This window comes from Mesocricetus auratus, unplaced genomic scaffold (assembly GCF_017639785.1).
Source record: "Mesocricetus auratus isolate SY011 unplaced genomic scaffold, BCM_Maur_2.0 Super-Scaffold_100038, whole genome shotgun sequence".
In the NCBI taxonomy this organism is placed as follows: Eukaryota; Metazoa; Chordata; class Mammalia; order Rodentia; family Cricetidae; genus Mesocricetus; species Mesocricetus auratus.
Genome location: NW_024429216.1, coordinates 7,795,579 through 7,808,563, shown reverse-complemented (window position 1 = coordinate 7,808,563; position 12,985 = coordinate 7,795,579). Strand labels below are relative to the sequence as shown.

The window sequence follows — 12,985 nt, the reverse complement described above, 5'->3', positions numbered from 1 at the left end:
GGATGACCAATCCAATATCCCCAAACTGTACAAATAGCAAAAGTCCCCCCAAGTGTGCAAACTTGTAGACATGAAAGCCAAAGGTGGCCATTGCGTGGCTCACCTTTGTCAAACAGTTGTGCTGGCCTCGGGACTTTTGCCATTCCCATCAGATCTGGCTGTGCCAGGGAACAGAATTTCTGCCCGGCTGTGGCCTGTGTGGCCACACCGCTGCTGCTGGCTGCGGAGTTGCAATTGCTCCTTGCTTAAGGTGCAGGCACCGTATCGGACGCAAAACAGCATCTGACCCTCCAGCAAGGGTACAGCTACACAGAAGGAGGGGTCATGCCAGCGAATCTGCTGCATTAGGTAGGCTGGGGATCTCTTCGTGAGCATTCAGCTGCCGCTTGCCAAGAGAAGTCAACAGAATTGGTGAGAAACCTGGGAAACCCTTTAGGAGAGTAGGAGAGAGCGAAATAATAGAAAAGAAAAAAGTTTCCTCAACATTAAGAACGGGAAACATAACGATGCAGGGTGCTAGGACCCTGTGTACTGCTACCTTGAAGTTAGAAGCAGAATATGGGAAGATAAATCATTTAACTAACTGACACTAATATAATCCCAGTAAGTACTATCAGTACCCAATACTATGTGGCCCTGGAAAGATAAACTAATGAAAAAAAAAATTAGCTAGTTCCAGAACAGCTAAAGCTACACAGAGAAACCCTATCTCAAAAAACAACAACAAAAAAACATAACACAAAAAACCAAACAAACAAAAAGAAAGAAAGAAGAATGATCAGACACAGACAGGGAAATTTAGAGCACAACCTACCACACCATAGCATTGTGAAACTGGAGAGGAGTGGTTAAGGTTATTAGAACCCTGACTTTAATATATCAAGTTACTGTTCAACAAGGACCACCAGACAAAACGCATCCCTAAGGCCATGCAGAAGTTAACGGGAATCCTGTAGATATGTTAAACTTAAAGAGATTTAGGGAAGCAGTAATTTCACATAGCATATATTTACCCTTTGTTAAACAGACATTAAATCCATGGGCAACTAAGAACAGAATTATTCCACAAGACTGGATTTAGTTGCAGCAGTACTGGAAGCCTGTCCTCAGTTACAATGGACATCCGGCTTGAGAGAGGAAGCTAGGGCTAGAAGTCATGAGATTTCCCAAGACCAAAATTCTCTGTGAGGGTCAGTACACTGATTTGCAAAGACAGTGTATACTGGATGATCACACCCTGACTCTGTCATATGGCAGCTTTGAATGCTTGGTACAGGGCTGAAGAATCAGGAAAGTGAACGGAGCCATCTACTAAGATTACACAAGGCACAGCTGGCGTGTGGTGGCCGCATCTTTAATCCCAGCACTTGGGAGGCAGAGGCAGGCGGATCTCTGTGAGTTCGAGGCCAGCCAGAGCTCTTACACAGACTAAACCTTGCCTCAAAAAAGACAAAAAAAAAAAAACCCAAACAAACAAACAAAAAAACCCAAAAACACAGAAGGTCCAAAAGAAGCCTTAACTTTTTTTTTTTTTTTTACAAAGATTGACTTCAGCTGCAAATAGGATGATATCTGATCTGGATGTTCGACAAATATTAATTGAATCTTTGGCTTTTGAAAATGCTAAATTCAGAATGCAAAAGGGTGATCAGGCCTTTAAAGGCAAGATCAGCACCCACAGATGAATGGATCCAGAATACAGTTGATATTGGACCCCATACTTCTAAACACATCAAGACAAATCAAAGTGTTAGGTGTTTTCATTTCAGTAGACAAGGTCCTCTGAAAAGGGAATGTAGGCAAGGAAGAGGATGGAGAAGCCATGTGTAGCCAGGGTTGTTTAGTGGTGGCTGAGCAAGAGGATGCCATTTTTCGGGAGAAGCAAGGAGAGGAGGTTAGCTACTTGCTATTCAGCCTCTCTGAGCCAGCAGGGTTTTCCCCTAACCTTTGACTCCTGAGCTCTATAGAAGGATAGAGATTGAGATAAAATTCCCTTTAGTGTGGATGGTAGAGCTGGTGCCGGAGGGAACAGAATTCCTGCCTGCCTGCGGCCGGTGTAGCCAAACTGCGCCTGGTAGCTGCCGAGTTGCAGTTATTGGTTAGGATAGCAGTTGCTTAAGGGGCAGCCATTATATTGAATGCAAAACAAAATAAAACAAAAAAACCTTTGGCACACAGAAGCTTTCTGTGTGAAGATTCAGGTCTGACCACTCATTGCCTTTGCTTAAAGTCTTCCATGGCTCCCCAGTGTCCAGTTCAAACTTTTTAGCCTGCATTCCATGCCTCATACAATCTGGATCTTACCGTATCCCCATGTCCCCTCTATCACACACACACACACACACACACACACACACACACACACACACACACACACTCACATGCCTGTAGGTGTGTCCCTATTTGTGAACACCCAAAGTCAGTGGTTACAATCCCTCTGAGTCTACCCTGTGGGCTTCTCCAGGGTTCCATCAGTGGGTGGGGGAGGGGCCAACCTGGCACCCCACCCCCCATTCTAGCCTAGGACCCAGGTCTCTAACAACAGAACCAAAGCCACTCAGCAACGCTGGAACCCATTCAGAGGGGCCTGAGCCCCCTCATCCCAAGCCAAGACGGCTTTGGGGGAGGGGCGCAGCCCCTGGTAGACTCACCGTGTGGCCAAGGGGGTCCTGGGGTGCCAGGGAGGCAGGGGCTGACCTCATAGGGAGAGACGTGAGTGTGGTTATCTTTCCCCCACTGGGACTGAAGGGCCAGCATCAGGGTGGGAAGTCTAGGCAACCAAGCCAGCGGTTCAGGGGTAAGGACAGAGTAGTGACTGGCAGCCAGGGCACCATGGCCACCATCCAGTCAGAGACTGACTGTTATGACATCATCGAGGTACTAGGCAAGGGCACCTTCGGAGAGGTGGCCAAGGGCTGGCGTCGGAGCACAGGGGAAATGGTGGCCATCAAGATCCTGAAGAATGACGCATACCGAAGCCGCATCATCAAGAACGAGCTGAAGCTGCTGCGGTGTGTGCGAGGCCTGGACCCCGACGAGGCCCACGTCATCCGCTTTCTCGAGTTTTTCCACGATGCCCTCAAGTTCTACCTGGTCTTCGAGCTCCTGGAGCAAAACCTTTTCGAGTTCCAGAAAGAGAACAACTTTGCACCCCTTCCTGCCCGCCACATCCGCACCGTCACGCTGCAGGTGCTGAGGGCACTGGCCCGACTCAAGGAGCTGGCCATCATCCACGCTGACCTCAAGCCTGAAAACATCATGCTGGTGGACCAGACCCGCTGCCCCTTCAGGGTAAAGGTGAGCCAGGCTGCCTGGGATGCTCTGCCAGCGTGGGGGGCTCCCCAGGCAGCTCCGTAACATGGCCCTGAGGTGACCCTGGTTCCCCGAGCTGCCTCTCCTTGCTGCTGTCCGACAGTTTCCCATACCCCATCCCATTTATTCTGTTTTGTTGCTGTTGTTTGCTTTCGAGACAGGGTCTCATGGTACAGACTGGCCTTGAACTTGCTGTGCAGCTGAGGGTGGCTTGTGACCCGCCTCTGCTACCCAAGTGCTAATATTATTGGTGTCACCACAGCCAGCTTGTTCTGTTGGGTTTTGTTTATTGGAGACAGTGTCTCGTGTAGTCCAGGCTGGTCTGGAATTTGGGTGAGTCTCCCCTCCCAAGTGTCTGGATTACAGATATTCACCACCATGCCTGGATCCATAAATGAATTCCTCGCTATCAAAGGTCGGAGGTCTTCTGGGTTTCCCCCTCCAGGCCCTGAAGTCTCCCCTATTTCACCCAGCTTCCCTCCTCTGGTCAGTTCAGGGCTGACATCCTAGTGGGGGAGACAGTACTCAGGTAAAATGTGTCATAGGCATGAGAAGGAGAAGACAGATTTACAAGAGGTGGTCAGGGCTGGGTGGTGGTGGTGCACGCCTTTAACCCCAGCACTCTGGAGGCAGAGGCAGGTGGATGCCTGTGAGTTCCAGGCCAGTCTGGTGTACAAATGGAGTTCCAGATCTGCCAGGACGACACAGAGAAACCCTGTCTCGAAAATAAACTAAAATAAAAAACAAAACAAGAAGGCTGGAGAGATGGCTCAGAGGTTAAGAGCACTGGTTACTCTTCTCCAGAGGTTCTGAGTTCAATTCCCAGCACCCACATGGTGGTTCACAACCATCTATAGTGAGATCTGGCACCCTCTTCTCACATAAAGTTGTATATGCAGACAGAGTACTCATATACATAAGGTAAATAAATAAATCTTAAAAAAAAACCCAAGAGGTGGTTAGAGGTGGCACCTGAGTGAGTCTTGAGGGTCAGAAAAGGCCATGGGAGAAGGGACAGTTTCCAGGTAGAAGGACCAGCCAGCAGAAAGCCCTGAGGCAGGAGCCCGTGGTGTTCAAGTATTCTAGCAACTCTGGAGTTCTGTGGAGATGAGGTAGAGTGAACAGGGCAAAGAGGCAGGGGGAGGGGCTGTGCAAGCCCTCAGGCACGGCAAGACCACTTTCACTTTTTATTTATTTATATATATACATATACATACATACACACAAACATACATACATACATATATATATATATACATATATATATATTCTTGATACAAGGTCTCACAGTGTATCCCTGGATGGCCTTGAACTTGCTAAGTAGATAAGTTTGTATCCTTACAAACTCATGGAAAGTCCTCCTGCCTCTGCCTCCCAAACAACGGGGTCAAAGGCACACACCAACGTGCTGGGCTCACAGACGGATGAGAGCAGACGGGGCTGCCCTGGCTTCGGGGTTCATTTTGGGGGGGAAGTAGGATCAAGACGGCAGATGGGGTGATCCAGTCAGGGGTCAAAGGTAACAAGACATGGCTGGCACATGTGTGAGTTGTGGGCAGATTCGGAGCTAGAGATAATAGAACTCACCGTTTGGTTGCATGGTGGGAGAAAGGGACGCTTCAGAGATACTCACGTGGTAACGTGCCTGCTGAACAAGTGTAAGGACCTCAGTTTGGGCCCCTAGCACCCACATAGGAAGCCGGGTGTGGCAGCACACCCGTAATATCTGTGTTGGGGAGGCAGAGACGGGAAGATTCCTGGAGCTCGCTGGCCAACCATTCTAGCCAATCAGCAAGTTCCATGCTCAATGAGGGCTCCTGTCTCAAAGCATAAGGTAGAGAGTGCTGGAGGAAGGCTAACTTCTGACACATGTGTGCATAGCACACAAACATGTACACACACACACACACACACACACTCACAGTTTAGAAAAAGGGCCAGCAAGACGGCTCAGCCAGTAAAGGTGCTTGCTGCTAAGCCTAAGGACCTGAGTTCAATACCCAGGACCCATATGGTGGAAGCAGAGGACTGACTCCCAAAAGCCATCCTTTGACCTCTACACATTACCATCATTGCATTTGCATACCCCCAAAGTAATTAAAAGAGACTGTGTGAGGGAGAGCTGGGCATGGGGGCAGATACCCATATCCTACCATTGCAGAGGCGGAGGCAGAAGGATTAAAAGTTCAGGGTTGTCTTTGGCTGTGTAGCAAGTTCAAGGCCAGTGTGCACTAACTGAAACTCTGTCTTAAAAAAGAAAGAAAGAAAAGTGTTAGCCTGGCAGTGGTGGTGCACACCTTTAACCCCAGCACTTGGAAGGCAGAAGCAGGCAGATCCCTGTGAGTTCGAGGCCAGCCTGGTCTACAGAGTGAGTTCCAGGACAGCCTCCAAAGCTACACAGAGAAACCCTGTCTGGAAAAACCAAAATCCAAACCAAACCAAACAAACAAACAAAGAAGCGTGAGAGGAAGAAAGGACTCCACTGGGTCCAGAGGCTGCTGGCCCAGGCATCTGCAAGCCAGGTGGTGCTACTCTGTTCTGGTCCCTGGGCGGGCACCAGAGTGGTCTCCTCTGCCTCCCACCCCCCAGTCCCACTTCTGGGGAGCCTCTGTCTGTGGTCATCAACCTCCTCAGACACCGTTCTGTGCCTCCTCCATCAGAGTCTGGTGATGACTGAACAGGCGGCACCCACGGGCGGGGCTGGACCAAAGCTGACTACATTATATCCTGGGCCTCTCCCAGAACCACACTGAATGTTGGAGCCATAGAGACAGGAGGAGATGCGAGCTAAGAGGAGATCTCTGTCAATGTAGCAGGGTTCACACAGCATGGGGGGGGATAATAGCACCCCTACAGTGTCACTCAAGCTCTTGGGGATTGTGAGTTCCGACTAATAGTTATTTCATTGTCAACCTGTGTGCACGGAAGATAAAGGGTGGCTGCATGCAAGTCAGAGAAGGAAGTCATAGCCTCCACTGCGTCACAGGGATTCAGTGAAACCAGCAGTGCGCCACCTGGTGGCGAGGGGAGAGACGGAAGCTCCTGCCCACAGCCGGTGGCATGCTGAGGGCCCTCAGGGTGCTGACAATGTCTGAGGGTGGAGATCATAGAGGAATTGGCCGTCAGGGTGGTTCCTTCCCAGTCCATAGCACAGAAACGAAGACAGAGACACTGGGAGATGAGAGATTAGCTATGAAGAGGCAGCTGGAGAGAGAACCCGAGAGGAGCCAGACCTGGTAACACAGGCCTGCAATCCCAGTTCCTCAGGCGGCTGAGGCAGGGTTATCATGAGTTCAAGGTCTGCCGCTGACACTAAGAGCAGCCTCAACATAAATGACTAAGGTCCAGTGTGCTACTGTACACATGTAATCTCAGTACTTGACATGGAGAGGCTGGAGGAGCAGGAGTTCAAAGCCACCCTAGACTATGCAAATAGGTATGGGATACATGAAACCCTATCTCAAAAGACCACACATTGTTTGACAAGGTAACGCACGCCTTTAATCCCAGCACACAGAAGCCAGAGGCAGGGAGAACACTGTGAGTTCAGGGCCAGCCTGGTCTACTAGGGAGTTCTAGGACAGCCAGGGATATGTAGAGAGACCCCGTCTCAGAACAACAACAACAAAAACCTAAACACTGATTTAAGTTTTTATATTAGTTAATTAGGCTAATTAACTAACTAAGTTTTTAAAGGGTCTGGGAGCTGGCTAGAGAGAGAGGCTCAGTGGTTAGGCGCCCAGACTGCTCTTCCAAAGGATTCATGTTAGGTTGGATAGCCCACAACTACCTGTAACTCCAGCTCCAGGATTCATCTGGCCTCAGAGGATTCCAACACACATATGCATGGGCATTCGAGAGCGCGTGCACGTGCGCGTGCGCGCGCACACACACACAATTAGAATAAAAAAATAAATCTAAAACACTCTAACAGAGCCGGGTGGTGGTGGTGCATGCCTTTAATCCCAGCACTCAGGAGGCAGGGGCAGGTGGATCTCTGTGAGTTGGAGATCAGCCTGGTCTACAAGAGCTAGTTCCAGGACAGCCTCCAAAGTCACAGAGAAACCCTGCCTGTCTTGGGGGGAGTGGGGGGGAGAAAAAATAAAAACAAAAACCTCTCACAGGGCTGGAGAGATGGTTCAGAGGTTAAGAGCATTGGCTGCTCTTCCTTAGGTCCTGAGTTCAATTCCCAGCACCACATGGCAGCTCACAACCATTTGTAGTGAGACCAGATTCCTTCTTCTGGTGGGCATGGAGACAGAGCGCTCATGTACATAAAATACATAAATAAATAAATATTTAAAAAAAGACAGAGAGCCTAGATTATTGGTAAAATATTTACTTAATATACATGAGGCCTTAAATTCAATCTCCAGGACCATGGAATGCAGACATGCAAATAAAAGAAGGAAAATATTGATTGGTCAGAAACTTGTTTTTCACTCACCCTTTCCTGGGCCCTACAACCGGCCAGGAACTGTTTCAGACCTCTAGAGACACAGCCTCGAATGAACAAAGGTCTTGTTCTCACAGGACGTACCTACCTACCTAGATTTTTGACATACGGTTTCTCTGTAGCTTTGTAGCCTGTCCTGGAACTCGCTCTGTAGACCAGGTTGGCCTCGAACTCACAGAGATCCTTTTGCTTCTGCCTTCCAGGTGCTGGGATTAAAGGTGTGTGCCACCACTGCTAGGCTAATATAGTTTATGTGTGAGTGCCTGTGCATGTATTATGGTGTTCCAGGAGGCCAGAGAGGGTGTCTGCCATGTGTGTGTTGGGAACTGAACCTGGATCCTCTGCAAGTGCTCTTAATCACTGAGCCATCTCTCCAGCCCCATTAGCTTAAGTGTTTGCTGCACAGAAGCAGAAGATCCTAAATTCAATCCCCAGCTCCGTTAAATCTGGGTTTGGGCTTATAATACCAGGGCTGGGGCTGGAGAGATGTCTCAGAGGCTAAGAGCACTGACTGCTCTTCCAGAGGACCTGAGTTCAATTCCCAGCAACCACATGGTGTCTCACAACTATCTACATGCCAGAAAACTGTATACATAGTAAATAAATAAATCTTAAAAAAAGAAAATAATAACACCAGGGCTGAGGGGTTATAAGAGGATCGTGAGAGCTCAGTGGTCTGGCAATCCTGTCAAAATAGTGAGTTTCAGGCTCAGTGAGAGACCCTGTCTCAAAAAATAGTAGAGCAGCCGCCGGGCGTTGGTGGCGCACGCCTTTAATCCCAGCACTCGGGAGGTAGGGGCAGGCGGATCTCTGTGAGTTCGAGGCCAGCCTGGTCTACAGAGTGAGTTCCAGGACAGCCTCCAAAGCCACAGAGAAACCCTGTCTCGAAAAACAAAACAAAACAAAACAAAATAGTAGAGCGCTAGAAGATATCTAACATCCGTCTCTCCACCACGTGTGCACACATGGGTGATGACAATACCACATGTGCATGTACCCCACACACATACAACCCACATGCAAGTGAAACACAGGGTATGTGAAATATTAAAATGATAGCTGGGATCTGGGCTTGGCTATGCACACCTATAATCCCAGCCCGTGGGAGGTAGGCAATGGAGGGCAGGGGTTCGGAGTCATCCTTGGCTACATGAACAGTTTGAAGCCAGCCTGGGGTACATGAGACCCTGTCTCAAAACCAAGGGCAGGGGATATGGGTGAACACGTGCCGACTGTGTACATGGCTCTCTGCACTACAGGAGGTGCGGGGGGGAGGGTCCCCAACTGTTACAGGCACAAGTTCAAGCACAGCAAACCAGACACAGAATCAGACCCAACGCCTAGCTCAGAAACAGCAGCTGGACGACAGAAGGCAGGGACATTTGTAAGAAAGGAAGCCTCCAAGGCACAGAGCTAGGCAGAGGCAGGAGAAATGCAGGGATGAGTCCCAGGAGGGGCCCGCCTGGTCACCCCAGCCCTCCACCAGCCCACCCGCCCTGTGTCCCATACCCTCTGCCTTCCACAGGTGATCGACTTTGGCTCGGCCAGCATATTCAGTGAGGTGCGCTACGTGAAGGAGCCATACATCCAGTCCCGCTTCTATAGGGCCCCAGAGATCCTGCTGGGGCTGCCCTTCTGTGAGAAGGTGGACGTGTGGTCTCTGGGTTGCGTCATGGCCGAGCTACACCTGGGCTGGCCTCTCTACCCCGGCAACAATGAGTATGACCAGGTACGCTACATCTGTGAGACCCAGGGCTTGCCCAAGCCCCATCTGCTGCACGCCGCCCGTAAGGCCCACCACTTCTTCAAACGGAACCCCCACCCCGATGCCGCCAACCCCTGGCAGCTGAAGTCCTCTGCTGACTACCTAGCTGAGACCAAGGTATGAGGGAAGCAAGGCAGGGTGAAGGCAGTATGTTCTGGGAGTGGCGGGCTGCCATATTAAAAACAATCTAGGTTAGACCTTGGCTGCGGGGGTGGGGGGGGAGGGGGCCCGAGGGAGCAGAAATTTGGGAGTTAGTTGTAACCTGGATGGATGGGACAGCAAATCAGAAGGTCACACCCACGTCTCTGGGTTGGACTTGAAGGTCTAGGTGAGGTGTGGAACCTGAGTTAGGTAACCGGAGGACCAAAGAACAGAGTTGCGTGTCCTCCCCATGGATGGAGAGATATGGATTGGAACCAGGATCTGGTATGAGGGGCCAGACTGGGCAGTGGAGAGCTTCCAGGCATGTGGGCAGAAGTCAGGGGGAGCCCTCTGGACTCCCACGTCAGGTGGTTTCTGGAGCCCTGGGTCTAGACACATCTCCAGCTGGTACCCCCCCATACCCCACCAGGTGCGCCCACTGGAGCGCCGCAAGTACATGCTCAAATCCCTGGACCAGATCGAGACGGTGAACGGCGGCGGGGCTGTGAGTCGGTTGAGTTTCCCAGACCGGGAGGCGCTGGCGGAACACGCAGATCTCAAGAGCATGGTGGAGCTGATCAAGCGCATGCTGACCTGGGAGTCTCACGAGCGCATCAGTCCCAGCGCGGCCCTGCGCCACCCGTTCGTGTCCATGCAGCAGCTGCGCAGTGCCCACGAGGCCACCCGCTACTACCAGCTGTCCCTTCGCGGCTGCCGCCTGTCCCTGCAGGTGGACGGCAAGCCGCCCCCGCCTGTCACAGCCGGTGCAGAGGACGGGCCTCCCTACTACCGCCTGGCTGAGGAGGAGGACGCTGCGGGCCTGGGTGGCGTGGGCGGCAGCGGGCCCTTCTTCAGGGAGGAGAAGGCTCCGGGAATGCAGAGGGCCATAGACCAACTGGATGACTTGAGTCTGCAGGAGGCCAGGCGAGGGCTGTGGAGCGACACACGGGCTGACGTGGTCTCTGACATGCTGGCCCCACTCAAAGTAGCCAACACTGGCCATCGAGTCCCTGATTCGGGCCCGGAGCCAATCCTGGCTTTCTATGGCAGCCGCTTGGCTGGCCGCCACAAGGCCCGCAAGCCCCCGGCGGGCTCCAAATCTGACTCCAACTTCAGTAACCTTATCCGGCTAAGCCAAGCCTCACCAGAGGATGCCGGGCCCTGTCGGGGCAGTGGCTGGGAGGAAGGAGAAGGCCGAGGGACCTCCACAGAGCCATCTGTCATCCCACAACGGGAAGGAGACGGGCCCAACATCAAAGACAGGACCATGGATACCGAGGTAACCAGGGTGCACAGACTGGCACCCAGCCTGGGTCTATGGTAGTGACAGGTCATAGGGCCATGCTTCTTAGAGCTGAAGCATTCTGTCACCTACAACACCCAGGCCCTAAGGTTCAGTAAACACTGACTTCCCACACAGGGTGACAAGGCTCAGCTCACACGAGCACCCTCAGGACAGCTCAAGGCTTATACTCTAAGGCTGGGACAGAAACTAGCCACCCAGTGATGGGCCTGTTAAGAAATGGGCAAGGTAATCCCAGGAAGCTCAAACAGGAGGATCGCCTCAAGGTCAAATTTAGTTTGGGTTCCATAGCAACACCCCAGTCTCAAAAATCAAATACCAACAGCACCTCCCCACCCAAAAGGGCTGGAGGTTTGGTTCTGCAGTAGAGAACTTGTCTAGTATCCACCAGCGAGGCACTGGGGACTCTCCTTCAGGGGCAGGTACACTGCTTACCTATAATCCCACGCTAGGGACAGGAGATACAATTTAACACTAGAGCATTTGTCTAAGACTCCCCTCATGACTCCCCAGTGAGGGGTTGGTAGCGTGGCCCTGGATTTGCCCATCATGAGCCTGGTCTTCCCTGGTCCCATCCCTAATACCTGACTGCCCTATGGGAAAGCCTTCAGAGGGAGCGAGGGCCCTCAGGCCTGCTCATCCCTCCTGGTAGCCGGGTAGACACGTGGGCAGGTACCCATACGTCTTGCTGATGGTCCTCTCACTTCTCCCCACAGAGGTCAGGCCCTGAGCTCTTCGATCCCAGCAGCTGTCCCGGAGAGTGGCTGAATGAGCCCGAATGGACCCTAGAAGGCATCCGAGGGTCCCGAGCTCAAGGGCTCTCAGCCCGGCATCCCCACCCGCACGGGCCACCCAGGGCCGCCAGCTTTCTGCAGCATGTTGGAGGGCACCACTGATGGGGTCTGAGCTAGCTGGGCTGGCATCCCCTCTTGCTCTGAAATGGCTTCTTAGAGCTATCTTTTGAACCTACAGATTATTCTTACAGAAAAATAGCTATCAGAATGTTCCTATTCCCTTGCCTGCATCCCACCCTAAACGTTGGAGGACTTCAGGGTCTGGCCTGAGGCCCTGAGGCCCAAGTCAGGGAGAGGGCTGCCCCTCACTGGCCATGACCGCGCCTGGGCCCACGCGCCTCTGTTATTTCAATAAATAACTGTTCCAAACTGTGCTCCTGCCTGTTAACCACTGTGTGAACCTGCCCTACCCATACAGAGCCCTGCTGGAAGCCACGGTCGGCCTCTGCCAGCTCTGACTGGTTGGCTACTGGCTGAGGCCAGAGGCCCCGCTATTACGGCACCGGAAGAGAAGCTGTGTTGGGCACAGTAACCTGTTCCCTAAATAAACTAAATTAAACCTGGCATGGTACAGTAGGTTTGTAATTCCAAGCACTCAATAGACTGAGGCAGGAGGACAGTTACAAGTTCAAGACCACCGGGCGTTGGTGGCGCACGCCTTTAATCCCAGTACTCAGGAGGCAGAGGCAGGCGGATCACTGTGAGTTCGAGACCAGCCTGGACTACCAAGCGAGTTCTAGGACAGGCTCCAAAGCCACAGAGAAACCTTGTCTCGGAAAAAAAAAAAAAAAAAAAAACCAAGTTCAAGACCATGACTCTAAACCAAAAGAAAACAAAAGTCAAGGGCTTGTCCCCTTGGGAATCTGCCCTCAGAATGTTCTGTGTTGGACACATGTCCATTAAGTTTGCAGACACCACGGACTATATCTGTAACGGACTGGACACGCCCGCTCGTTCACGCTCAGGACATGCTAAGTGTAAATGTCCTGGTGGGGATAATTCAGACCTGGCCCATGCTCTGGTCAGGTCTGTGGGTCTGTCTGTGCCTCCCCCCCCAGCCCCTGCCCATACACACTGGGATTTAGCAGTAGTTTCTCCCATATTGCTCTGGAGCATGCCCAGTCCAACACATGCTTGTCACACGCACGCTCAGCCCATGCCTGCCAGTGTGGTCACATACAGCCTTGGTGCGGTGCACGCTGAGATGTCTCCAC

The 12,985-nt window shown here is 51.8% G+C and overlaps 1 protein-coding gene across 1 annotated transcript; it reads left to right on the top strand.

Moving 5' to 3' along the window:
• Positions 1-2,548: 2,548 nt before the first annotated feature.
• Hipk4 (homeodomain interacting protein kinase 4) lies at positions 2,549-12,145 on the top strand. Its single transcript, XM_005086560.4, has 4 exons — positions 2,549-3,297; positions 9,294-9,650; positions 10,105-10,953; positions 11,694-12,145. The coding sequence occupies exons 1-4, from the start codon at positions 2,833-2,835 to the stop codon at positions 11,871-11,873; spliced, it is 1,851 nt and encodes a 616-aa protein (XP_005086617.1). The 5' UTR covers positions 2,549-2,832; the 3' UTR covers positions 11,874-12,145.
• The last annotated feature ends 840 nt before the right edge of the window (positions 12,146-12,985 follow it).

Bases quoted from the DNA above. Each gene is read 5' to 3' on its own strand.
- Hipk4 (XM_005086560.4), top strand. From the start codon at position 2,833: ATGGCCACCATCCAGTCAGAGACTGACTGTTATGACATCATCGAGGTA. The intron at 3,298-9,293 runs GTGAGCCAGGCT...TGCCTTCCACAG, and splicing joins GCTGCCCCTTCAGGGTAAAG to GTGATCGACTTTGGCTCGGC. The intron at 10,954-11,693 runs GTAACCAGGGTG...TTCTCCCCACAG, and splicing joins ACAGGACCATGGATACCGAG to AGGTCAGGCCCTGAGCTCTT.